We start from the raw sequence: 24967 nt of genomic DNA on the forward strand, positions 1-24967 counted from the left end.
CACCTTTCTATGAAACTGTAAATATGGCAGTTCTCAATTTTGTTCCTCACCCATTTCTAAATCACACCTTTTTTGTTCCTACATGGAAAAACAACCAAACAAACGTCCCCTTACCCCTGCTTCTTGGCCCGGATGCGGCTGTGAGACACGATTTTGTCGTAGGCAGACGCGTCCACCTGGCTCAGGTGGGACAGGGCCAGCAGAAGCAGAGAGGCTGCAAACAAGATCTTCATCCTTCCTGGCGAGGTGCAAAGCCCCCTTGTGAATGAGGAAATGGGACGCAGGTTTCAGGGAGCCAGTTTTATACCCCCCCACTCCCACCTCCTCTCTCCAGTCTTCTCCTAATCCCTCACACATACAGTACAGTAATGAGAACACAAACCTCCTGCTCTCCATCTAACCACTCCCTCCCTGGGAGCCCTGCGCGCCTAAGTCAGCACCGAATCGGCCAAGCATGCGAATGGGGAGCTATTCACAAATCCGGTGACAAATGTTTTTACTTGTTATAACAGTGAAGCGAAATGTACGTGATTGAAATGTACATTTCAATCACGTACATTTTTACCAGCTCGGTGTTTGACTTAACAGGTATGGTGCTGAATTCGCTTTTTATATGTAGCTTATGAACGTACGTGTAAGTCTGACTTTAAAAAGAATGGCACCGTCCACACAGACATCCACAGTCACTAACCTCAGAGATCCCGGCTCTCAGAGGCAGAGCTGGAAGCCTCGGTCCTCACACCCATTCCTCTCATACTGTAGAAACATGCAGAAGATGTACCCTTACTGTAACGACACCTCGGCAGCCCCTGAAGTCTCCTGATCTCTGGACTTTGGACCAGCTCTAGTACAGCACATGCATGTGTGTGTGTGTGTGTGTGTGTGTACTTTACAGTGAGCAGCAAGATTGGGCCACCAGGATTTCTTTTGAAAAGTGAAAGGCAGATGGAAGCATTTTAAGTCTCCTGGAATGGGAGAACTACACAAACATGAGAGAATAGGAGAGGGGAGTACACACCTCACGCCCAGGATGCTTGGACAAGCGTGGTAATGTTGCTCTTAACCCCGTGTGTATCACTACCTCTAGTGGCGGAGAAGTAGCAGTACACTGTCATTAACCGAGGGAAATTACAGCTCTAAGATACAGCCACACTCAACGCCTCACTGAGTCTGCAGTGAAGAGCCACTCTTCCAAGTCTTATCCCTATCATAATGAAGAAAAATGCAGCTCTCGTGTGAACCTAAGGCTAATTTCTATGCAAAATGAGAGAGAATGAAATGACATTTCCCCCTGGTGTTTAATTTGTAGTCATTGTATCATTCTTTATCTTGATTAGAAGGCATGCCATACATAGAAGACCATATGGGCTACATGTAAGCTTTGGACTAAGTTTATGTTATTTTGCAGAGTTTTCATCCTGCTCAACAAATCAAAAGAAAAACAGCTGATGACAGAGATTTGCACAGTTAAGATTCAACAGTCCTGTGGCTTGCTTTGAGCAACATCTGGTAAACAGCTAAACATTTACACAAGATAAGAAGTTGTGAACCAGATATCCTGTATACTCATTCATTCCTCACCAACTCATTTGTCCCTTTGCTTAATATTCCTGTTACACATGCATGCAAGTGTGTGTCAGCTGGTGCATGCGCGCACACACACACACACACACACACACACACACACACATACACACACACACACACACACACACACACACACACACACACATTTACAGTTTCTAAGGGAGTGTGCATACAGCTGAAGGATACAGTAGAGAGTATGGCCTCCAATTATGCCCACTAAACCTCCTGTTTTGCTTCTCCCTCCTATATGCTGGCCCTGTTTCGCTTGAAGCTGTAAATGTGTGTGTGTGTTTGTGTGTGTGTGTGTGTGTATATTCAGTACACTGCATTTAAATTAAAATATGCCAAATGAAAGATCATCTGAATTATATTTTTATCTTTTTTTTTTTTTTTAGAGTAATCCCATCCATTTAAGTTTGAGGACATGTATCAGTGATCTCACACATGACCTATATATATATATATATATATATATATATATATATATATATATATATATATATATATATATATATACAGAGAGAGAGAGAGAGTTCAAAGGGACACTTCTATAAAAGAAAGTGCCTCAGTTCCTACATCTGCTGGGAAGTAGGAAGCACCACAGAAGTGAGAGGTTAAAAAGTAAATGAACTGAAGCGAGCAGCATCGTGTCTGAGGATGATTAGAGCTTCTTGCCACCTCAGGCTCTGGATTTGGGCTGAAATATAGTAATGCTTTATTAAGTATTGCATAATGTAGAAATAATTCCATGGATTCAGTTGCCTTTTGGATTGTTCTAAGAAATGTCAGTGAAACATTTGAGGTTAGTTTTGAAACTTGTACTATAAAAAACTTATGCAGTATCTGCAGTTTTCACTGAAAATATCCTCATGGTTGCTAAAATTTCCTAGCTTTTGGTTTTAAGTACCTCATTGGCCAAAGAAATCCACCAAAATGAAAGAGTCTTTTCTATAGGTGCTCTTACAATCACCAGTTTCTGATATGTGATAATATCTTGCGTATTGTAGACACACACCCAAGACACACACAAGACAAACACGCACACACACACACACACGAATATGATTTGCTATGGAAATCGTGACTAAACGTACATACATAAACAGCAATTAATCATTATGACAATTTGTTCAGAAATTGTGTAAGACTCCAGCAGTCTGTGCAGATACCAGTCTCTAATGTTTCAACACCACATATACAAGATTTAAGGGGTACATTTGGTTTTAGCAAATCTGATAACTTCAACAACTTTTTCGATATTGATGATCTATGTTATTCGTAATACACCAAAGTGTGACACAGTCACCATCCTTATAATGCACCTTCACTGCATAGCAGTGAAAGTTATTGTCTTATTGACATATTTGGGAACAAAATCCACAAACAGATCATCATGTTGAAGAGCACACAGGAGATCATCCCGGGACACCCAGCATTCCACAGTACACCCATCACACCAGCATTACAAGAAAGATAATCACATAAGCCTTCAGAGTGGTTTATTTCATTATCTCACATTAGCATATTGTACTGGACCTTTAAATGAACATAGGACGACCTCATTGTTGAATGCTCCCTGCATGCGTAAACCTACTACACAGGGTAGCTGCCTCTCCTAATCCCAGTCTGGAAAGCTGCAAGGATGGAAATGTGTAGTATTTGGTCAGTTGTTGCTGCTTAACAAATGTTACAACTGTAAATAAATGAACTGTGCAGAATATGACATAACTGATTAATTACCATTTTTCAATACAATACTGATATAAGAGTAACATGATATGGCATACAGTATATATGCTGCACAAGTACTGTTCATTATAATAAATTTGAATCTATATCCAATATTCTAATGATAAATATGAAATCATTTCTTAATTAAGGTTAGTACCCACTGTGTTGTGCTTACATCCCAGTGTAACTGAGGGCAGGCGGCAGAGCACATCTGTTCATGACTCAGACCCATGAATTCATACAGCTCTTCGAAACCAGAAGCTGTATATTTGTGAGTCCACTGGAAAGCTGTGTCATGCCTAACTGTAAGGTATAAGTTGAGAAGCTTTAAATATTTGCATAGTAAGAGTAACCCCAGTGTGAGAGGAGGCATGATGGTATGAAGTCGGCCTCCACTTGTACATCAGAGTGAGGCAGAGTGCAATTTCTTTGACAAAAGGGGGCTCAGCTATTGCTCTGTCATAGGTGAGTATATGTGAGGAGGCTTCAGGATGACGGGACAACCTCACTTAATCATCCTGAAACTCACCAGGGCACTTTATTTCCCCCATGCCCTCAGCCTGGCATGCCTGCCTCTGCAACCACTCATGCCTATGTGTATTTGGCAATGTCCTCTGGGAGCATGTGGAGGAACAGTCGTGTTCAGAAGAAGACAAGTCCTCAAAACATCTCCATAAAAAAAATGTTTTTAAAAAGCAGGTAGCTGGTCTTTATCCTTCTTTTTTTTCTTTTTTCCAAGTCCACACTGCTTTAAATTACAGCGCACTGTATTTTGTATATTTTGTTGTTGTCATCAACTGAACCAGCTTGGAGATCCCAGCAACAAAACCACAGTTGAAACAAGTGACATTTTGAGGGCTTCCTAGCAGACTGGTGATGGACAGAAGTTACCAGCGATGAAGGTGAGTCCTCTCCTCACTGTGTGACCCACACTGGGCTCTACTGCACTCCCAAAGTAACAGTCATGCCTGATCTTCCTGCATAGAACAGTCTCCTGCAGTAGGACAGACAAAGCGATATGAGTGCCCTGCAACTCACGGGCTAGTGAGCTGTATCTGGATATGAGCGAGAAAAGAGGATTTTCTGGTTTTATTCTTCTTGCTCTTGGTCGACACATTTAAATAGGCTGTAAAATCCCTTTCAAATGCTTCATTCTCACTGGTTCTTCATTCTCTCTGCCACTGCTCGTCTAGGCTAGTTCCCGAAGAAGCAACAGCTGTTTTGGCCTAAGTGGTGTCTGACTGTCACTCCGTAGCCATCATACGCTACTACAATCTGCTTATGATCTCCTCGTCACTTTCACTGCTCTTGTCTTTTGTGTCTTCGTCACATGTACATGGCGCGTGTGCCAACGGTTTGCTTTCTTCCACCTCCTCCTTCAGCTCTTCGATTTCGTTCTCATCACCACCGAGCACGCAGGTTTTATTGCCCCTGCCTAGAGCCAACACACCAGAGGGCTTTTCGCTCTCACTCTCTTCCCCCGGACCTTCGGGCTCCCCATCCTCCTCACACACTGAGTAGATCCTGCCAGTGTTGCCAGTGTTGGATGTCCCTCTGTGGCGGACTTGGTTGTACAGTCCAGAGAAGTCTCTTGCGGTCCTATTGCTAGATTTCATTTCTGAAGCCACGGGGACAGACCCGTTAGCCAGGCAGTGCTCCGGGCCCTTGGCGTTTGTTTTAGAGTTTGTCTTCAGATTTTGCTGGAGCATAGAGGCGGTGACACTGAGAAGTTTAAGTTTGCCCTTCAGCTGACCTCCAGGGGGAGCGGATGAACACTTGAGAGGGCGGTCAGTGTAGGCAAGGCTCGACGTTCCTGCGTTTGCTTTAGAACCTTGTAGTCCTGGTTTGATCCCTTTCATCATCCCAAGAACTTCGTACCGAAAACTGGAAATGTCCTGCTTTAGCTCCTGAAGAACAAATATGTAAATAAGGTGTCAAATATGTAACTAAGGATAATATTAGGCATATGGACAACAGCATACGATTGTGGATTTACCACGTCGTTATCAGAGAAAAAGAGCCAGTCACCTTGAAGTTCTCTTCTGTTAGGCCCTCCTCTGTCTTGGCGTCTCTGATCATCGCAGCCACGTAGCGCTTGACCAGATTTCGCAGCACTTCCTACAGTAACAGCAAGGAAATTAGAGAATAAACGCCTGGAAGGCTCCCAACACCATACACACTATACACAGAGAATACACAAGCTGGCCTGAGATGCCCTGTTATGTCTATGATGCCTGTGATGCCTGTCATGTCTGTAATGTTTGTGATGTCTGTGATGCCTGTCATGTCTGTGATGTCTGTGATGCCTATCATGTCTGTGATATTTGTGATGCCTGTCATGTCTGTGATATTTGTGATACCTGTCATGTCTGTGATGTTTGTGATGCCTGTCATGCCTGTGATGTTTGTGATGCCTGTCATGTCTGTGATTCTTGTGATGTCTGATGCTTGTGATACCTGTCATGTCTGTGATGTTTGTGATGTCTGTGATGCCTGTCATGTCTGTGATGCTTGTGATGTCTGTGATGTTTGTGATGTCTGTGATGCCTGTCATGTCTGCGATGTTTGTGATGCCTGTCATGTCTGTGATGTTTGTGATGCCTGTCATTTCTGTGATATTTGTGATGTTTGTAATGCCTGTCATGTCCGTCATGTCTGTGATGTTTGTGATGCTTGTCATGTCTGTGATATTTGTGATGTCTGTGATGCCTGTCCTGTCTGTGATGTTTGTGATGTCTGTGATACCTGTCATGTCTGTGATGTTTGTGATGCCTGTGTTGCCTGTCATGTCTGTGATGTTTGTGATGTTTGTGATGTCTGTGATGCCTCTGATGTCCGTGATGTCTGTGATGCTGCATTAAAAGAGTCTGTTGTGCTACGTTTAGCAAAAGAAGTTGTGAAAGGACATATGGTGATTTATGACACAGGAGATCAGAAGGTGAAGCATTACGAGTAGTAATTCTTCTGAGGGTTTGATATACTGCACAGTGGAAGACGCGTATAAAGGCTGATTGCTTCTTAAGAGACGTAATTACCTGATACTGGTGACTGATGCGCACATTCTCTGCTGCTCTCCTCTGTGGGAGGAGGAAAATTACTTGACTATTGACTTAACAACAAATTCACAGCCTCTAGTTTGTTGTGGTCTAGGGCAGTGAGGCTCCCAGCACAGATATCAGCATAGGAGATTTAAAGGAACAGGCAGAGTAAGACACTATATATTGGTGTGTCCCACTGTAAAGGACTCCTGCGTTATCTCAGATTATATGATGTGGTCAAGGTATCTTGTGATTCATAAAACACGAGGCATAAATGCTGGAAATGACAACAGATATCAGATAAGGGCTTACACTAAGTGACCCAAAAGTCTCAGTTCTCTTTGATCTCGTACTCTTGAAGATGTGCGCCTTGATCCATCTGATCAGGTACCACGCCGACTTTGGGCTGGGAATCAGATTGAACGGAGGAGGCAAAGTCCCTCCCTCCTCGAAGTAGCTCATCCACAGCTTGGTTCGTGCAAACTTCCACTCAATGTCAGCGTGATCCTGCAAGGTGGCAGCGGGGAGAAATATTCTTAGAATAAAACCAAGCAAGTCAGATGACACGCAAAAAATAAACCAGCAGTCGGCAGGCACATAGGAGAAGCATTAAGGATGCATTTTTTTCAGCATGTGAAAGGCAAAAACGTCTTTGTGAGAAGCCTAAAAGATATGAGTCCAGGTAAAAAGACAACAGCAACACTCACTGCAATGTGCTGATAGGAGTTGTTCATCATGGCGATCAACATGTTGAGAAGCACTACTAGGGAAATAATGTTGTACGTCCCAAACATGGTGGCTCCCACAAACTCAGTGAACTGGTGGTCTGGGTCTACATTGGTCACGTGCAGACTGATGAGCCCGAAGATGGACCAAAACAAGGACTGCAGCGTTTCGAATAACCTGAAAAGACAAGAGGTTGTGATGTGTGTGGTTCCCCCCAACCAGAGTCCAACCCAAACTGGACCCTCGTCCGGTTTAGAAATCTGCACGTTCACTCACGTGGAGAAGGCGTTGTTCTGATGCAGGCAGCGGATGCCCTTACAGTTGCCTGTCTTTTCGGAAGCATCTGTCTCGTAGTAGAAGTAGAGCTGGTTGAGGCCGTTGGCGAAGGCCAGCAGGACCAGGCAGTAGATGAAGAGGAACTTTAGGATGTCCAAGAGCATACGGCCCAGTGAGATCTGCAGCGGGCCCAGGTGTGAGTTGGCTGTGAACAGCGAGATGAGGCGCAGCGAGCTGAAGATGTTGGCAATGGCGAACAGAGCCTCTGCCACCAGGGTGGGGTGCCACATCTCCCACTCGTTCCGTGGTTTATCGCCACTGTACTGGTGAGAGAAATGTCACAAGATGCAGATTTGTGATTATTCTGAGCACAAAAGAAGTCTAATCAGCAGGAAATTGGCTTTTCTCAACTCTTTACAAATAGATGGCAAAAAGCGTTTGTGATTCGCTTTGTTTTCACAGTAGGCTATTGCTGTAGCATACCTTTGTGTAAGCTACAATCTTCAGAGAGATAGTGGCTAGGTACAGAGAGTTCATGACAAAATCCATGAGGTTCCACCAGTCGTGGATGTAGTCCTGAAAGCCTCCATCCCACATCTGTTTGATCTCCGCCCAGATGAAGCCTGCAAACAGTAAAAAAAAATTTTAAAATCCTCAAATGCTCCCTCAGTTTGCAGCTCAAAGACATTACATGCAACTCATGTTCCTAACACCTCATCTGTGCTCATTGCCACTCGTACTACCAGATTTGCCCTCCAAACCGCTCTACTCCAGCGAGTCCGCTTTCTGTTTGGTTCCCTGGGCCGGCTTTGGCCGGCACTCCTGGCTGGAGTTACCTAGAACCCAAGGGAGGATCATCCATTCCACGGTGGTGGGTGGCGGACCCTGCCGGTGCGAGTCGGTGGTGACGATATGCTGAGAGGCCAGGAGGAGGAGAAAGAGGAAGGTCAGGTAGGAGGCCGTGTGGCAGATGAACTTGATGAAGGGCTTGCGGATGAAGAGGCCGTAGTGGCTCTTGGGGGCGATCAGGTAGAAGAGGGAGAAGAGGGGGAAGAGGAGACCAATAAAGATGCACGTGATGAGCTTGCCGGCCCAGTGGCGCCGCCTCCAGCCTGGGAACTCGTCGTACCAGCGTGAAGCCAGGAGCTGTTGACAGTTCGGCTGCGCTACAAACTAACCGATCATAGACAAGGACAAAATGAAAGAGTTTAATAAGAGAAATCATTTTCACTTAATAAACATGTTAAGTTAAATTAATAGGCCTGAGCAGGTGTATTAACACAATGGAAAATGAAAGCAACCACTTGTTTTTAAAGATATAGGACACTTTTTCATGTCTACGCGGTGCCTTTAACATCAGGTAAATAATCTAGGAGACTGATCCCTCTTTCACTCTTATTCCCTTGCCATGGATACAGTAAAACAATATCAGTGTTTTTCTTCTATCATCTTCTGATAAAAAATGTTACTAATTTAAGTTAGTTGTAAAAGCAGACTGACTATCCAAGGAAATCCAAGTCACAAAGAAAACAAACGACAAAGAGGCCTTTTAACAGTACAGTGCAAAAAACACACAAGGCTTTGTCCCGAGACACCGTTAGGTTCACACACTCAACAAACGATGTCGAATTTATCGCTGTGTATGAAATGGCTATATAGGTGTAATCAGGGGAGTGACGTTCCCTGCGAGAGCCAGGGGACATTTCCAACCATCTCCCAGTTAAGGTACCTTAATCTTTGCTCAGCTGATGTCATTAAGTAAATGTGTCCATGGAGAAGGAAAGAGGAAGATCTGCATGCAAAAAGAAAAGGCAAAGACCCAAAAAGAACCCACAGTGCAGCATTGACTGCCAAATACACACACTGTGCATTCTCTGACACGTGCCTCCCATCACAGGCAGCAAAAGGCTCCACACACAAAATACAATGGAATAGTGGCTTAGAATCCTGAATGATGATGTAACCAAAGGACTATACTAAAGCAAAATTGTTCACACCTTTAAACATTTTTTTAAAATGAATTTTCTGCTCCCTGATTTACTGGATAATTTGAGGAAATCTGTACTTCACATGTACAGATGTGCACATGCACACACCCATATACATAAACCGCATAGTAAAACTGAGGACACTGTTGTACTCACTAAGCAAGCTCCAGAACACTATCCTGCATCTACAGTAATAAGTCAAGTGGACAAACAGACAATAAATCTTTCTGCCACCTGCACCCAGAATCTAAATAAACACACACACACACACACACACATACACACACACACACACACACACACACACACACACACACACACACACACACACACACACACAATGTGTTTTTGATGGAGCTGGCTGTGGGGCTCTATCAAGTGTTCGCTAGGACGGCCTTGATTCCCAGGAATGATCCATATAGATAAACAAACATACCATCCACTTAGTGCTGTGGTCACCTCTGTAAGGCCATGTGGATAAACAGAGCAATGAAATCGTGCACCATGTAGTTATGACACATCCACTCTTTACAGGAACATAAAGACAATCAAAATGATTCCGGATGAAAGGCACATCCAATACTATCTATTGCTGTGTATAAACTGTGCTGGAGGATGACATCATGCATAAAGTATCCCTTCACAAATCCAGACGTATCACAAAAAGAAAAAAAAAAACATTGACCTTTCTTTTCAATTTATTTTAGTTTAGTTACATAAATTTAACCAACTGCACTGCCAGTGAAAACTTTGTTGTCAGTGAGAATGTTTGGGGATTATCAAATATGTGCCATTACAAATCAAGCTGCATATGTAAACATAAATAAACAGTGGATGCTACCATCATGAGGAACTACCCAGCCAAGCCTAAAAGCAACTGTGGAAATGCCTCTCATAAGTGCTGAATGTCAATGGGGCTCACAGTGGCTTATCAAGTCTTATCAAAGAAGTTAGACTTGCTGGTCGACCCTATCACCCCATCCTGCAGAATGACAGAGCTGTTCCAGAATCAGAACTGAATTTTTGTTACCATGGGAACAAAGATTAATGAAGTTGCCTATTGAAGACCCCCTGAAATAACCAGAAATATTTACTTATCCATTCCGGTGCCGAGTGGAATCTGGCAGCCCCTTGGAGCGCTACACTGGCGTGGAGACACGTTAAGACAGGGTTTATCATCCGCAGGGCCACAATTTCTCCGTGTGTGTGTGTGTGTGTGTGTGTGTGTTGGTGAAAGGTGGCAAGACAGAGGGGTGATTTGATGCTCATTGGCCAAACTCATTCAGGAAGATTTGATTTCACACGCACGAAGATGCCAATAAATTAAACTCCTGCATGGAGAAATCCATTTGCACTGCTGGAGGAAAAGACACCTGCAGCTCAAGTCCATCCAGTTCACATTATACAGATTTGAACTGAATTTTTTTTTTTTTAAATCACTGTGAGCTCTACACCGTAATATTGTTGATTTTTCTGTGTATAAATCCTGCTTTGAATTGTGTTTGATGTAACATACAGTTTGTACAGGTATAAGTGGCTGATCCGGTATTATGAAGGGTTGTTATTTTGAACAGGTAGATATGATAAGTTAAGCAAGTGCCATAGCTGTATATTCAAGACATATATGAATGTTCTGAAACATACGTTTCTGTTATGACTACCAAAAGATGGTAATTAAACTGGAAAATCTGATGAATATTGCACAAATGCATCTCCATTGCATCTGATGCACAGAAGGGGGAGACATAGATCTACATGTAATTAAGTATTGAATTTGGTGTTTTTCAGTCAGATCATTAGACAGACTGCGTGCATCATTCCTATATGAGCCTCACAATGGTTAGAAAATAAATTATGAAATTTATTATAAGTCTGAAATGCCATAAAACAAGGCAGTACCATCTGAAAATCAAGAACTGAAGTAATTTGGCTGCTTGGACAGAAAAACGTATGCAGAAGGTAATTTTGCCCAAGACTAATGACCACAAGCCTGGAAGCGCAGCTTAAAATGCAGCACATCTACGTGCACCCTCTGTCTGTCAGGTTCACCCCCGAACTGTTGCCCCAAACTGCGACAGCCAGGCTCACCTCTTTCTGGTGGTACTTAATAGCCAGCCTGAGCCTGGCAAGGTCACTGTTCCCCTCGTCCTCCAGCGGAATGTTGTCGTCCCTGTAGTTGAGGATGGTCTCCAGCTCACGGGAGCTGCGTGTCTGGTCCAGAAGGTCCTTGGCAAACTGCTTGCACTGCTGCGACAGCTCCTCGTACTCCGCCTTGAACTCATTCTCCACCTTGCTGAGCTCCTGCAGCTCCCAGCTGAGGCGGAAGGCGGTGAGGAAGGGGTCCTCACTGGACAGCGCCACCAGCGACGGGCTGGCCAGCGCCCGGTAGATGTTGAGGCGGGAGCGCGAGTGCCTGAGGCTGTCTACGTCCGAGCCGGACACGCACTCCACGCAGTTACAGCGCACCTCATGCGGCTGAGGCATGGATACGCCCTTCTGCACCAACAGTTTGATGATTTCGTAGTTGTTGGTGTGGGCCGCAAGGATGATAGGTGTGATGTCAGGGGTGAAGTCGGAAAACTGCTTGTCCAGCAGGATGGGTGGAACCTGCAAGAAGAAATAGAAAAATACCCTTTCAGGGGAAGAAAGAATATTGGCTCTATTTATTACAGGTGTGAGCCCATGTCAACAGTACATCGCGTGTCAGAGGTATTTTGCCATTTACCCAGCCAAGCATCTTTATTTAGACAACAAGTCTACCTAAATGTGTCAATCTAGCCTTTGCCAAATTTAGTACAGGGATTGGAAATCCGGAAGCCAAATACATAAACAGATAGACGTTTCTGTCTTTTGCTCCACCAGATTCGGACATGCTCTCTGCTGCCTGACTATAAATGCACTAATACATGCTAAAGTTTTGTTGATATGCCCTTCCGGATTTTTCGAGAGGTGAAATATGTAGTTCCACTCAACTATAAATAAATCAAGCAAACAATACATTCTCCTCCAACCACTGAGAGATGGAGTACATGCATTTTCCTGCTAACAGCTATTTAATATGACAAATGTATTCTACTTTGCAGTGACATCTGCTGGCAGAATTATCAATTTAGCAAACATTCCCCAACCCCTTGCACATAATTTATTAAATGAGCTATCTGAAAAAGTTTCAAAATCATATTTTCCGCATATTTCACAGTGTTTTTTGTGTGTGCTGTGCAAGCTGCCGTAGTAAGATACAGTGCAACATTCACTCTCTTAGGTTTCCATACAACAAGACATCACAACAGCAGAAATGTGAATTATGAAAGAGTAGAACTGGATAAATGTCATCCCAGAAGTCTGGGAGAAAAAAAAAATCATACCATCTGAAAATTCACCTCTCTCTGATTTTAGAATAGAGGAAACCTAGAGGACCTATAAGCAGCTTTTCTGCTGGATGGAAAAGAGGTACTGTTGCAGGGACTGAAGCCTTCAACCTGTACAGAGTCTTTCTGATGCTCTAAAGACAACAGTTTAAGTCTTAGAAGTCACTGTGGCTTTTACTATAGGAGTCATTTGGGGGTTAAGGTGGAACATTGTGTGCCTGTGTTCACATGTGCTTGAGACAGAGACAATGGGTCTTTCACTTCTGTAAGTCGCTCTGCATAAGAGCGTCTGCCGGATGCCATAATTGGAAATGGAAATGAAAAGAAGGAACTGTAAGTCCCACAAGTGTTACAGGCAAGTTCACCTTTCCTCCTCTGGGAGCAGGTGACTGTAGAAATGCAAGAACAGAAGCTGCACCTTGTACCTTTTCTATGCATGCACCCCATTAACTTGCACAATAACAAGATCTTAAATCAAGACTTCATAATAGAGTGTGCATAACAGTTCATCCCACACACGGTTTTTTCGCATATTCTGGAGTACATAGGAATAAATGAAACATTCTGCAGTGGAGGTGGGACTGAGACTTAAGATAAGGCTGCTCTGCAGGAGACAACAGAGCCACAACTCAGCCCGCAACCCACTCTGGAGCTCACAGAACCAATGCTTCAGTTAATTGTTGAGTAACACTTTACTGCTCATAGCCGCTGTGACAGTACAACTATGACATTAGACACAACTCAGTATGACATACTGAGTAACAATGCCAAACAATTTGATATTTTTTGCTAACTCTGCTTACTTACCCTGTGTGCATTATACTCCATTTTCCATGATGTAAAGACAGAGTATCAGTGCACTGTTATGCATTGTTACTCTGGTAACTTACACTGGTAATTAATAGTGTAATTACACTGTAAGGAATGGTAAAGTGTCCCCCGTTGTGCTTTGAGGGGACCGTCTCTGGGTCCCGGAGGCGGTTCTGTCCTACCTGCATGCCCCCGCTGGGTTTTTTATGGTTCAGCAGCAGCTCCACAGCACCCACCACCTCCTTGCGGATGGCGTGGAGGAGCGCGTCTCCCACGTAGACGTTGAAGCGGAGGAGGAGCTCGATGATCTCCAGGTTCTCGTTCTCGATGGCGATGAGCAGGGCCGTACGGCCCAGTGGGTCGATGCAGTTGATGTTGATCTTGAAGTAGATCTCGGCCTCCTCCAAGGCCTGCTTCACACTGGCATAGTCGCCCTTCTCGACTGCGCACAGGTAGGCCTTCTCCTGGGGCGAGAGCTCGGACTCGGCCCGTACGATCCGCAGAGGGATGCGGTCCCGGTATGAGGAGCTGTCTGTTCGGCGGTAGTACAGCTGGGACATCGCTGCTAGGCCATCTTACACTGGGTGGAGCGGGGGGCGGGTCAGTGGGTCGCACGCGACAACAGCACGCATGCACAACTAATACGCTAAGGACAGAGGTCAGGAGGAGAAAGGTGGAAGGGTGTCTAAACGGGTTTTGCTTAATGGACATGTCTGACTCTACTACAGAAGAAATGGCTTTTGGTGTTATCACTGCTGTTAATGCTACACCCTACATTCTGTAAGGGCTACTCTCACAATTCACTATTCACAAATAACTATTCCTGAAAATTATTTTTTATTCATGCAAGTGGTTTTGTTAAGTGCCCAATGTGAAAAGGTGTGGGATTTGGGTAGAGGCAGAGTTATTCTGATAATAGGCTAATAGAATAATAATAATGTTAATTCATTATAGTGATAATTAGCAGTATAATGAATTAACAGTGTAATAGATAAATACAGTTTTTAACCTGAATATGTGCTCTAACATACTAGAACATACTGTCTTAAAACAGGAGATTATTATTCTAGACTACAGTAACATGATGGAGGCTTCAAATGTTTGTGCAGTTTACATTTTTAGAACCTATATTTATAGAACCTGAAGATTCATGGCTAAGGTATAAACAAATAATCCATGCCAAAGCAAGGCCACTTTTTTTGTGAAAAAATCTTCCAGTGTACCACACAGAACCTGAGGCAAAATGCCAATGAAATGTGAGCATTGTATCTACTATAAGTTAAAGTGCCTACACATGATCTCCCCAATATCAACTGCCAAAACAATGCAAGTTTAAACTTTTAGTGAATGAAAACTTAGCCAGTCCTTAGGTATTGATTTATAAAACACGTTGTTTATTTAACATGTTTAACATGTTTATTTAAACGACCTACTAAAAGGGTTTCCATAATGATTAACCACTCTCAAAGGAACAAGTACCCCCAAATCAATCAAAGCAGACCGAACCAGTATTACTAATATGCCTTGTCATCTCAGGAAGTGTACGAACCTTAGGAAATTCCCAAACGCCTTTAGGGCGATGCAGAGAAAAAAAAAAAAGGCAGTGCATGGTTTAGCACATCGAAGTGCGCTCTGAAGCCGTAGGCATACGACGCCCGTGCCATTTGGAATGTGGGCCCGTGCCTCTCAGGGTGTTGACTGACACCCCATTTCCACAAGCTACACGGCACTGCTGCCGGTAATAACAACTGTTTTCCAAAATAAGGGATATGCCGCCTGTATGTTTGTGGCATGATGCCTACAACCAATCTTGGTATAATGCTGTTCTGTTTCTGTTATGTGCTGCTAGAAACTGGCAACATTCAGGATATTACGACTTTGGTCTTGTATGTCTTCTTGAGACTAAGTGAGAAAAATAACCTTAACGGTTATGCATGGTTTTATATAGTTTTTCCCTGGTGCCTACTCTTTGTACTGATTTATCAGCATTAGTCGTGAGTGACAAATATATGACTCATTTTTGTTTCTTTTTCTTTTTCGTTTCTCTAGCTGAAGCAACATATCTGTGTGTCTCTGGCGGCTCCGATGAGACAATCCGTTACGCACTGCGATGTACCGAATGGAAGATTTGAAGGTTTGTGATATTTTCGGCGGTAGTATGGCTCCGTAGTTCACGTGAACCGATTTGCGTTTTAACGCAAAATGCGCAAAGAAATGTTCATGGTTCAGTACTTCACTGGCTGACAAATGACTGCTTCATTTTGTGTAACGCTTCAACAGTAACGCACTGGCACATGTGAACGCACTGAACTCGCGCAGCGAAGCTCACCTTTAGGTTTCGGGTGTTCTGCATATCGCAGAGTAGCTCGTGACTTCAATGCGATTTCCTTTGAAGCGCACAACAGGTGCTCGTAAGTGCGACGAAAACCTACGTGTCTGCTAAAGGGAAGAAAGCGAGAAAACGGTGTACTCCAGCCGCCACCACGGGAAACAGCGCGGTCATGCAACAGTAATCAAAGTACACTATCAAAACATTTTCAGCTTCAGTGCTCCTCCAGTATCCGTAAGTGCAATGAAGTTATCTGTTCGTATGTTCCAGTGGCTGGGGAAAGAGGACACGAAGCTAAACAGTTTTTTTTTTGTGCAAACTGTCCTTAAATATCAGCTCGGGTGTCCCCTTCTCCTTGCGGGTCTCTGCGTGTAACTCCAGTTCAGCGCGCGCGTTCTCATTTTGCAAGGGATTGAAGAGCTCCACTCGCTGAAAAGACTTGGAGTGTGGCAGACAGCAAACGGTTTGGATGTTTATTCGCTCGCTAGCTGCATCTCTCTCTCTCTCTCTCTCTCTCTCTCTCTCTCTCTCTCTGTGTGTGTGTGTGTGTCTCTGTTTTTCCCTCCCTAACGTCTTCTTCTCTCTTGCCTTCTTGACGCGACACTAGATATCAGCATCAACACTAGCGCCCGAGTATAAAAGCATTCTGCTCTCGCCTGAACCCTATAAACAGGTGACCAGCAAGTGGAGGGTTCAAGCCGCTTCGTTAAGGGACACCCCTAAGTTCACTTTACGATAGCGTCGCCATAAGGAGTGCGCTCACAGTGTACAGTCTTGTCCAAAGCGGCCTTTGATCAAACGCATAAAGCATAAATTGTGCTCCCCGTTGCCGCACTCGGCGGTAACGACGGCGAGCCCGTGACCTGGTTTTGTCTTATTCGCAACGGAGACTCCCACAAAAACTATTTTATCTCCCCGGAGCACCAGGGTCTAAAACATAGCGGGGCTGGAGAATCGAAGCACTTGCGCCAGAACTGCATGTCAGTGTGCGCTTAGAGCTCTCCTAGCAGGCTAGTATAGTTGTGATGTTTCAGACTCACTGTTGCATAACCCATCGTAACAGAAATGCGGCGCATGTGTCATTGTATAGACTAACGATTCAACGTGAGGAAAATATTATTTTTCTACAGGAGCGGCTATGAGACGGTAAACGGTGTGTCGTATGCGCTACTGAACTAGGATGCCGGGGGCCTCCGGCGCCACAGAATAGAACCCTTGAGAGCCGGATAATCCTCACATCCACGTGGTACTAAGAACAACATGCATTATTCATTGCAAAGCCATTTATAGCATCGCTAACAATGATCAGATGTAACATAGTCAATACAAATAAAGGTCAGAAATCTGACTAAACAGTGTCAAGGGAGCAGCAAGTATTGTGAATTCTCCATAGACTTGGGAGCTCTGTGAGCATTCAGTAAGTGCAATAACTTCTTTGCCAAGTGCATAGTGAAGTAGCCAAACAAGTGACACAGGCAATCCTATTAAAGGGCTGTGGATGTTGTTTAGGTTGAGCCATTATAGTCTTTGTCTGACATGAAGCAGCATCCTCAGATTATCCCCCCTGTGTCGAGGAGGAATTTTACTGAATAAGTACAACTTTACTGACTCCATTTGAGATCTCGCAGACTCAGTGTGCTGGAGGTGCCTGCCGTAGGGTGATCAGGACAGAGGGGAAGCAAACTCCAGCAGCTGTTTATGTTTACATCTGAACCCCATGTGGCTGCAGGGAACCCTCAGCAAGAACCACAGATGTGCTGGTGCCACACGCAAACAAAAAAACAAAGAACGAAGAAGAATACATGCATAAACACACACACACACACACACACACACACACACACACACACACACACACACACACGACTGTACACATACATGCACATGCACACAATATCAGAAAAATGATATATGATAAGTGTAAGCCAGTTGAAACATTGCCCAATGCTTTTGTCCAAGTAGTGACACTAAATTATTATAAAATGGACCAATCTCATAGAATGTCACTATTGATTTGTTGGATGGGACGCAATGAATCACATTTTTCCGTCTTCCTCTTCCCTGGCAAGGGGGAGATTTGTGCATGCGTAAAGTGAAATAAGCGCAGCGGAGAGGTTCCCTAAGGCCACCACGTCTACTGCCGCTGTTTAAATCCCCATTACGATCAGCCACACAGAGACCCAGGCAATTAAAATTGATCGGCTCTTATCAGTATGAAACGCAGACGGCCTGCTACTGCACACTGCAGTGGAAAGCATTCAGGGCACAAATTAATATTTGTAAAAGGAAACCAATAGGAGAGACCAGCGGCTGAAGTAGTGGAATTCAGTGTCTCAGTGTTGTTATCAAAGAACTGTGTGTGCCATTGAGACCAGTGGTATATCTAATGCAACACAGTTCTTTTCTTTCAGCTCTCTGCTCTAGCTCCTTGTACTCGACATATAACAGTGACTGTATGTAGCTAAAAAAGTAGACCAAAAAAAAGGAAGCCCACATGAGATCAGCACTGTCAAAGAAACGTCTAGACACAAGGAGAAGGAGAAAAGAAAGATCAGCACAGAAAAGGAGTGACAGCTCACAGGGCCTCAGTCATTACCCCACTCTTACTACTAGTGGGTTTTCATTGATACACATGGGGAGGGAAGGTGATCCCGTCTGATCCAATCCCACAGAAGAGCTTCTGCAGCACAGTCTATGATAGGTGTCAGAACACACAGTGCATCACAGCTTGCTGTGTATGACCGATCAGTGGCCATACTGACCCATATCCACTGCCAAAAGCCTGGGAGCCTGAGAACTGGACCATGAAGTCTCATCTTCTGAATCACATTTTCTTTTACATCGCGGGTGGGTGTGTGAGTGCCGCTTACCAGGATGCACTATGGGAAGAAGGCCAGCCGGCAGTGTGACGCTCTGGGCAGTGTTCTGCTGGGAATCCTTGGGTCCATGTGAATGTTACATTGACACATAGCTGCTACCTAAACAATATTGCAGATCAAATACACCCCTTCATGGTAACAGTATTCCCTAATGGCAGTGGCCTCTTCAATCAGGATAATGTCACACTGCAGAAATTGTTCTGAAATGGTTTGAGGAAGATGACAAAGAGTACCAGATATTGACTTGGCCTCCAAATTTCCCAGATCTCAATCCAGTCAAGCATGTGTGGGATGTGCTAGAAAAACAAGTCCCATCCATGCAGGTCCCACCCATAACTTGCAGGATCTGCTGCTAATGTCTAAGATATTAGAAGGACTTATATACAAAACAGTCATACTTAATATGAAAAAAAGACTGAAAATGCCCCATTCGCTAATCTGTATTAATATACGAAATGCAAAATTATTTGGAGGATTACAGTAGTACTAGTTCACTACATCTCTGTCAAGTTTTTAATAATGGCTGCTGGCTTATTTCACATCTTTCCTCTGGATGACGCTGGTGGTGCCTTGGTTTAATCCTGCTTTTGTCATTGCTATAGCAGAATCCCTGGGTTCGGGGCAGCATGGCTCCATTTTTTCCCTTCAGCTCCCCTCAGAGTTTCTGCTTCATGCTGTTTCAGGCGGCCACTCCTTGCTCATTACTGCTTTCGTAGTAGACCTGCATGCATGCTGAGCCGCTTTGTGACACACATTGGATTTAACAGAACTATGTTGAATAACAAGTTTTCATTTATATGATTTTTCTTAATTGTTATGATAGATGAGCATGTTTTCCTTATAAGTGTTGAGGTTCAGTTCTATGGCAAACATTCAGTGTTTGGATGAAAACCCATAATCAGAAATAGCCACTTTCCTGATGTTTGTTAGCTGTAATCTTAGATAAATAGACCTATGCCTTTTCACTAAACAGCCCCCACAGAGCTAACTCATGTCACTGATGTACAAACTAAACATGTTCTCACTCATTTCCTGAATTTCCATTTTCTTAGGTCATACTGGATGGGTTTATTCGAGGGACGATGAATGTACATTAGGTCTAGATTTGATTAGCGCAAGAGTCAGATTTCTTTCTGGCAGAGTCCTGCCTCTTTCTCTACACTCTCACCAGGCTTCATTTATAAACCAGTGTAGCGTTGGTAATGTTTTGTCATTAGCATTTGGAGAAAGCAATACATTGCAAGCTAACATCACTATTTTCTTTCACAGTGTGCAAGCCTTGTGCCAACATCTTTATAAAATTGCCTTCTAACTAATTAAAAGATATAGAAATTAGTTATATAGGTATGTAGTTATATAAACATCAGTTTACAGATATCAATAGTCATGTGCATGCCCAACTCCATATAATAGTTGCTATATAATTACAAACTAATTACCAAACTGATTTGTTTGAGCAAATCTTTATGATTGGTGATGTAAGTGAAGGTGGAGGTTAATGTGAGAAATTTTAATTTTTGCTTGCAATGTAATGCAATGACTGTGCTGCTTGCAGGAAAAACACATGGATAAGAATACAATAAAACCAAGAGTGAACTTCGTCAAATAGCCTCAGAAACAGCAAACTATTTTGTTCTACTAGTGTAGTGCTTTTGACAACAGACTTTAGTGTCTGTTGCAAAGAAAAGAATTCTGAGGAAACATGGGAAAGAGATCTCAGTGAAGTTTTGGGCTCAAAACACAGTAATAAAATTATTTATAGAAGTAGGACCATTTTAGATCTTTACGGAAGCGATTAATAGGTGTTGAAGGTTCAAATGGTCTAAAAGAGCATTATTGATTATTTTATATAGTATAGAGCATATTAAAATATGAATTTACTGCAGATGATGATAATGCTGGATGCGGGTTCATGGAGAGGTCAAGGCCATGCAGGAGTTTATGAGGCTTCAGTGCGCTACTGCAGTTTTCCTCTTCTCTTTGCATATAATTTTTCTTTATTTCCTTTACATAATAGTCAATGTATATTAATGATTAATGGTTAATGATTAATGATGCTCATCAATAGTATGGCTTTATCAATATAGTATGTTTTTTTTTTAATATACCGAAGATACATAGTAGTTCTTTATTTCACCTTTAATTTAACCCGGCAAGTCAGCATACTCTTATTTACAATGGTAGCCTGGCAATTAGCAAAAGGCACTCGAGGAATAAGAAATACAAAGAGGGATAAAGTAATCAATGGCAAAGCAACATTTGGAGAAAGCAAAAATGATAATAATAAAAAAAGACCAAAATTTAACACCAAACAGTGCTCACCAAAATTGAACACAAATGCGATAGACATGATGGGCCTGAAATAAGTTAAGAAAAGCATATAGAGGTATCAATAAAAATGTGTTTTGTATAATTCTTAAACTTAGAAAATTAGATAAAAGATTCTGGTTTTAATGTTTTTTTGTAGCGTGTTACTTGCAGTTACCATTACTTGCAGTGTCAGACTGAAATGTATTTGTTTTAGGGATGCTCAGTTGGATGAAGATCTGGTGTTGTGTTTTGCAGATACCCACTGTGTCAGGGTTGGTAAATAGGGTGGTGTCCGTCCTAGAAGAGTCTTATATATTGATGTAAACAAGTGGATATTGTGATGAGTGTGTAAAGAGGGTCAGTTGAGCAGAGAGGAGAGTAGTTCTTTTTTTCGTATTTGTTCAAACTCTCCTGTTCTAAAAACTGGGTTCAAACAGTCGATTTCCACTTCATGCTGCCAGCTCCACCTGTCAGGCATGCCAGCTATGACAGTGGCAAACCATCTGTAAGAGTGTAGCAGGCACTGACTCAGGCTGTCAGCTGAGCAACCAGGGGCTGGAATTCAGAACCGGCGGAATGGAGGAAACGAGAGAACGTCTGAGAAAATGTGGAACAGGGAAAGGGAGAAGAAAAAATAACCTGCCTGAGATGTCTAGCAACGCCTTCCGTTGCCTAGACTACGGGTCCCTGGAGACGGCGAGACGAGCACCCTGTGAATAATTGTGTAAATCACCGACTAGAGGGGTGGAATCAGCATGTCAGGTGTCACCCACCTGTGTAACTTCTTACCCGAGAGGTTCCCTTTCCCTTGTGATCCAAGACCAGTTTCCGTTACCCAAATCCAAATCTCAGCCATCTTAGGCAAGATGGTTAACAGATCTCCGTTCAGCGTGGGGGCATGCTTTGTGTCATTGCTATGGTTAGTGTGCCAAATGCCACCCACAGGAAGTGGTAGCTCATGCTTTCCAGCTCCAAGAAACCCCCAAATGTTGCCAATCCCGGGGGCTGCACCTCACCTCTGAGCTCCAGACTTGCTCAAGGCAGACCATACGTGCCAGAGTGAAACGTGAGTGTCGTAATTAGCAAGCAAGCCGTAGCAGGTGACAGAGAGAATGCAGCAGCACAGTGTGAGGGGCATGCGCTTCTCGCCGATTGCTGGATACACCCTGTGAGGACCGACTTTTGGCCAAGGTTTCATTTTTGGAAGGGGATGAAAAGAAAGGTTTCAGGTTGCCCAGGTCTTTGATGGTTTTAAAGATTAGCATCAGCAAGTTTGCCGATGAGAGCTTTCCAACAAGCTTGGCAGTATCAGTGTTTTGGCACCTGCTGTAATAGTATTTACTGATGGAGGATTTCATAGTTAACTGTACAGTTTGAGATGATTTTTGCATATACACAAAAAACAGGAGATACTCAGTTTAATCTACGCTTCTCAGAAGGATTTTTTATTGCTTTTTGAAATCCTCTTTATTATATATTATTTCTAAGTTTTGCAATAGTATTCCCAGCAGATCTTTATCTGCGAACATTGAGCAGAGGCTCACAACTCTGTCGTGGTCAGTCTTCACGTATATACATAAGTTTGCTAGTATTGCGTCACAGGCTATTCAGCCAAAGCCCAGCCAACACTGCCAGACCAAAAAAAAGATCCTTCCTGTCTCCATCATGCACCTTACCACAGTTCCTACAGTCGGAGCTTTCTCGCAGTGAATAACCGCCTTTAGCAATCGATCCAGCACTAGAGTAACAAGGTAAGGTGGCTGATGCAATTCAAAAGACACTGGAACATGTCGATGTCGCGCACAGGGCTGGTATGAAAGGATCAATATCCACATCCAACAGAGGCACCAGTGTCCTCTGCCTTAAGATGATCTCAGGGTGGTTTACCTGTATTTATTCCTCAGAAAATGCACATAATATTAGAATTCTAAGATTCTGCTCCTATTATCTGTTCTCATCAAATTAAAATTATCAACAATAACATTAAGTGGTAAGGCAAGTAAATGTTCAGATAAATTTACTGTCTGTTGAGTGCAACATAGACAACACTGAGGGAAAAAGAAACAATGCATAAAGAAAAAACAGAGACCCAAGAGGCAATTTAATTTCAATCAATCCATTAGCAGAAAATAATTAATATATTTTATCCATGTATACCCTCCCCCCAAATAAATCAGTTTAGATAAATTAGCAGCAATGATCTTCTGCCCAAGTAATTTGTTAAGCAAGGCTAGCCATTAATTCAGTATATAGACTATACCAGTAGTTCATGAGTAAATGATTCAGTAGTTTGTCAGTATAGACAGTGAGTGGTTAGCAGATTGCACCAGGGCCCTGCCAAGCACAGCACATTAAAAGGAGTGAAGCATCCCACTAATCTCATATTAGCCAGACACATCCAGGATTCACTCACTACAAGCCATACGTGTAGCATTTGTAATATTGATAAAACACAGATAATAATCCAAAAGTGCTTTTCACCTGATGCCCAACCCCAAAATAACTTCCTGATCTTTTTGGGGGTGTGCCTCATGAAAAAAAAAAATCACAAGCAAACGATGGAATCAAGAGAATGACGAGTGGAACAGACTGAGCATGCAAAACACAGCACAGGCGGGCGGTTCCTCTGTCGCAGACGAGTGGCGTGTGAAGTGTCTGAAAAGAGCTGATGTCGTGTCCATTTTCTCTTCTAAACCCTCAGAGAGCGAGTGGGTGGTGAACAGCAGACACTACATACTCCTGTGTGGTCTGGAGATGCCCATAAGAGACGTGAGACTACAGCAAACACGGCCCACTTCAAGTGCTTCTCAGGGAGAGCCCTGCAACAATAACCAAAGTCATTCTGGGGCTTTACGTGACTGGGGCTGGTGTTGCCATGGACATGTTTGCCATAGAAACAAAGGATTGTGCAGATTTACATTTATGAATACATTTCTAATGATCTTAATAAGCATTATTGCCTATAAGCTGACAAATGAAATACTCAAGCGCAATTTGAAAATGTAAAAATAACAGCTCCTAATAACATGTAAGCCAAGAAAACCTCAGCTCAGCCACTGTCGAGTGGAGCTGAAATATTGTGTTTTATTTAGGGGTCAGGAGTGAGCTCCCATCTTGTCTCCAATTGATTGGGCCCCCTTGATAAGTCCAAGACGGAGACTAAATCAACAAATCAGAAGGATTGGTTCCAACTCAGGGACTGAGGTAATTGGGCTACTCGTGCCTATAGGCAAAGTGGAATTCGAAATGGGCAAAAATCAAACAACTCATTTCAGACCTGGCGGTAATAAGAGAAGAGGATGTCTTTTTAGGCTTGCAGTGTATCACAAGCTATTTCCACCAATTTGTGCCTCAGGAAAAAAAAAGAAAGAAAGAAAGCAGAGAAAAACATTATTTTGAGACGTGTCTGTCCAAATCCTAAACCACTGTGCGTTATTATTCAGCAAAGGTTTTCATTTCAGCAAAGCCAGAATCACAGTTTCTATTTAAATGTTCTTTTCTTCATCTGTTTATTTCTTTTAGTAAGCTTGCAGCATGATTAATAACCTTTGCAAATAAAGGATAGGATAACGCTATCCTGGTTTTTTGTTCTCAGGGCTGCCCGTCACGGTTAGCCGGTCATCCAGAGAGGACACAGCCACCTTAAACAGGGAGCGTCCTACACCCCTACCTCGTTCCCAGTCACCGGAGTTTTAATCAAGTACACCTGTTCATACTTATCTTTGTTATTTAAACCTACAGGTCTCTGGAGAAGGCGCTGCACATTAGCAGTCTAAGCCAGACGGAATGCTCATCCCGTGCATCGCTTCCCAAGATCCTCAGATTTAGGATACTTGTTTTGTTGTGGATTTGTTTAAGATCATGGAGAATAAAGAGCTCTTTAGCTCGACCTTATCTCTCACTTCCTCTGTGCCGTCGCTAGCGT

At 43.2% G+C, this 24967-nt stretch overlaps 2 protein-coding genes and 1 long non-coding RNA gene across 8 annotated transcripts in view; 1 reads left to right on the forward strand and 2 right to left on the reverse strand.

Annotated features, from left to right (window-relative positions):
• Positions 1–873, reverse strand: part of postna (periostin, osteoblast specific factor a) — a 23329-nt gene extending 22456 nt beyond the window's left edge. For 2 of the 4 annotated variants that reach the window (XM_035535465.2, XM_081702264.1), the window contains exons 1-2: positions 788–873; positions 115–258 (exon numbers count right to left, since the gene is read on the reverse strand). In XM_035535465.2, the coding sequence (XP_035391358.2) occupies positions 115–258; positions 788–858 (215 nt within the window). In that variant the 5' untranslated portion in view covers positions 859–873. Of the gene's footprint in view, positions 1–114; positions 331–691; positions 710–787 lie in introns of those variants that run through there. The other 2 variants (XM_081702265.1, XM_035535464.2) reach the window with 2 other exon arrangements.
• Positions 874–3071: 2198 nt separating this feature from the next.
• Positions 3072–15946, reverse strand: trpc4a (transient receptor potential cation channel, subfamily C, member 4a). The gene is made up of 11 exons (XM_027000855.3): positions 15854–15946; positions 13707–14104; positions 11435–11953; positions 8195–8531; positions 7842–7981; positions 7359–7681; positions 7064–7259; positions 6669–6863; positions 6354–6395; positions 5347–5436; positions 3072–5225 (listed from the first exon to the last, which is right to left on the reverse strand). Exons 2-11 carry the CDS (start codon positions 14082–14084, stop codon positions 4587–4589), a joined length of 2859 nt encoding a protein of 952 aa, XP_026856656.2. The 5' UTR covers positions 14085–14104; positions 15854–15946; the 3' UTR covers positions 3072–4586.
• LOC113571743 (uncharacterized) lies at positions 15138–24903 on the forward strand. Of its 3 annotated transcripts, none has more exons than XR_014118745.1 (5): positions 15138–15262; positions 15574–15658; positions 23744–23811; positions 24135–24246; positions 24638–24903. It is a non-coding gene; the product is annotated as an uncharacterized LOC113571743 (long non-coding RNA). The 3 variants fall into 3 exon arrangements; XR_004777057.2 differs by lacking the exons at positions 15138–15262; positions 15574–15658 and adding exons at positions 15862–16087; positions 16190–16316; XR_003410021.3 differs by lacking the exons at positions 15138–15262; positions 15574–15658 and adding an exon at positions 15867–16316.
• Positions 24904–24967: the final 64 nt, after the last annotated feature.

This window comes from Electrophorus electricus, chromosome 19 (genome assembly GCF_041902795.1).
Source record: "Electrophorus electricus isolate QZ-2024a chromosome 19, ASM4190279v1, whole genome shotgun sequence".
Classification (NCBI taxonomy): Eukaryota; Metazoa; Chordata; class Actinopteri; order Gymnotiformes; family Gymnotidae; genus Electrophorus; species Electrophorus electricus.

Coding starts and splice junctions, on each gene's coding strand:
- trpc4a (XM_027000855.3), bottom strand. CDS start 14,084: ATGTCCCAGCTGTACTACCGCCGAACAGACAGCTCCTCATACCGGGAC. Junction 7,982..8,194: donor GATCCTCCCTTGGGTTCTAG/GTAACTCCAGCC, acceptor TACTGTTTGCAG/GCTTCATCTGGGCGGAGATC. Junction 7,682..7,841: donor AGATTGTAGCTTACACAAAG/GTATGCTACAGC, acceptor TTCTCTCACCAG/TACAGTGGCGATAAACCACG.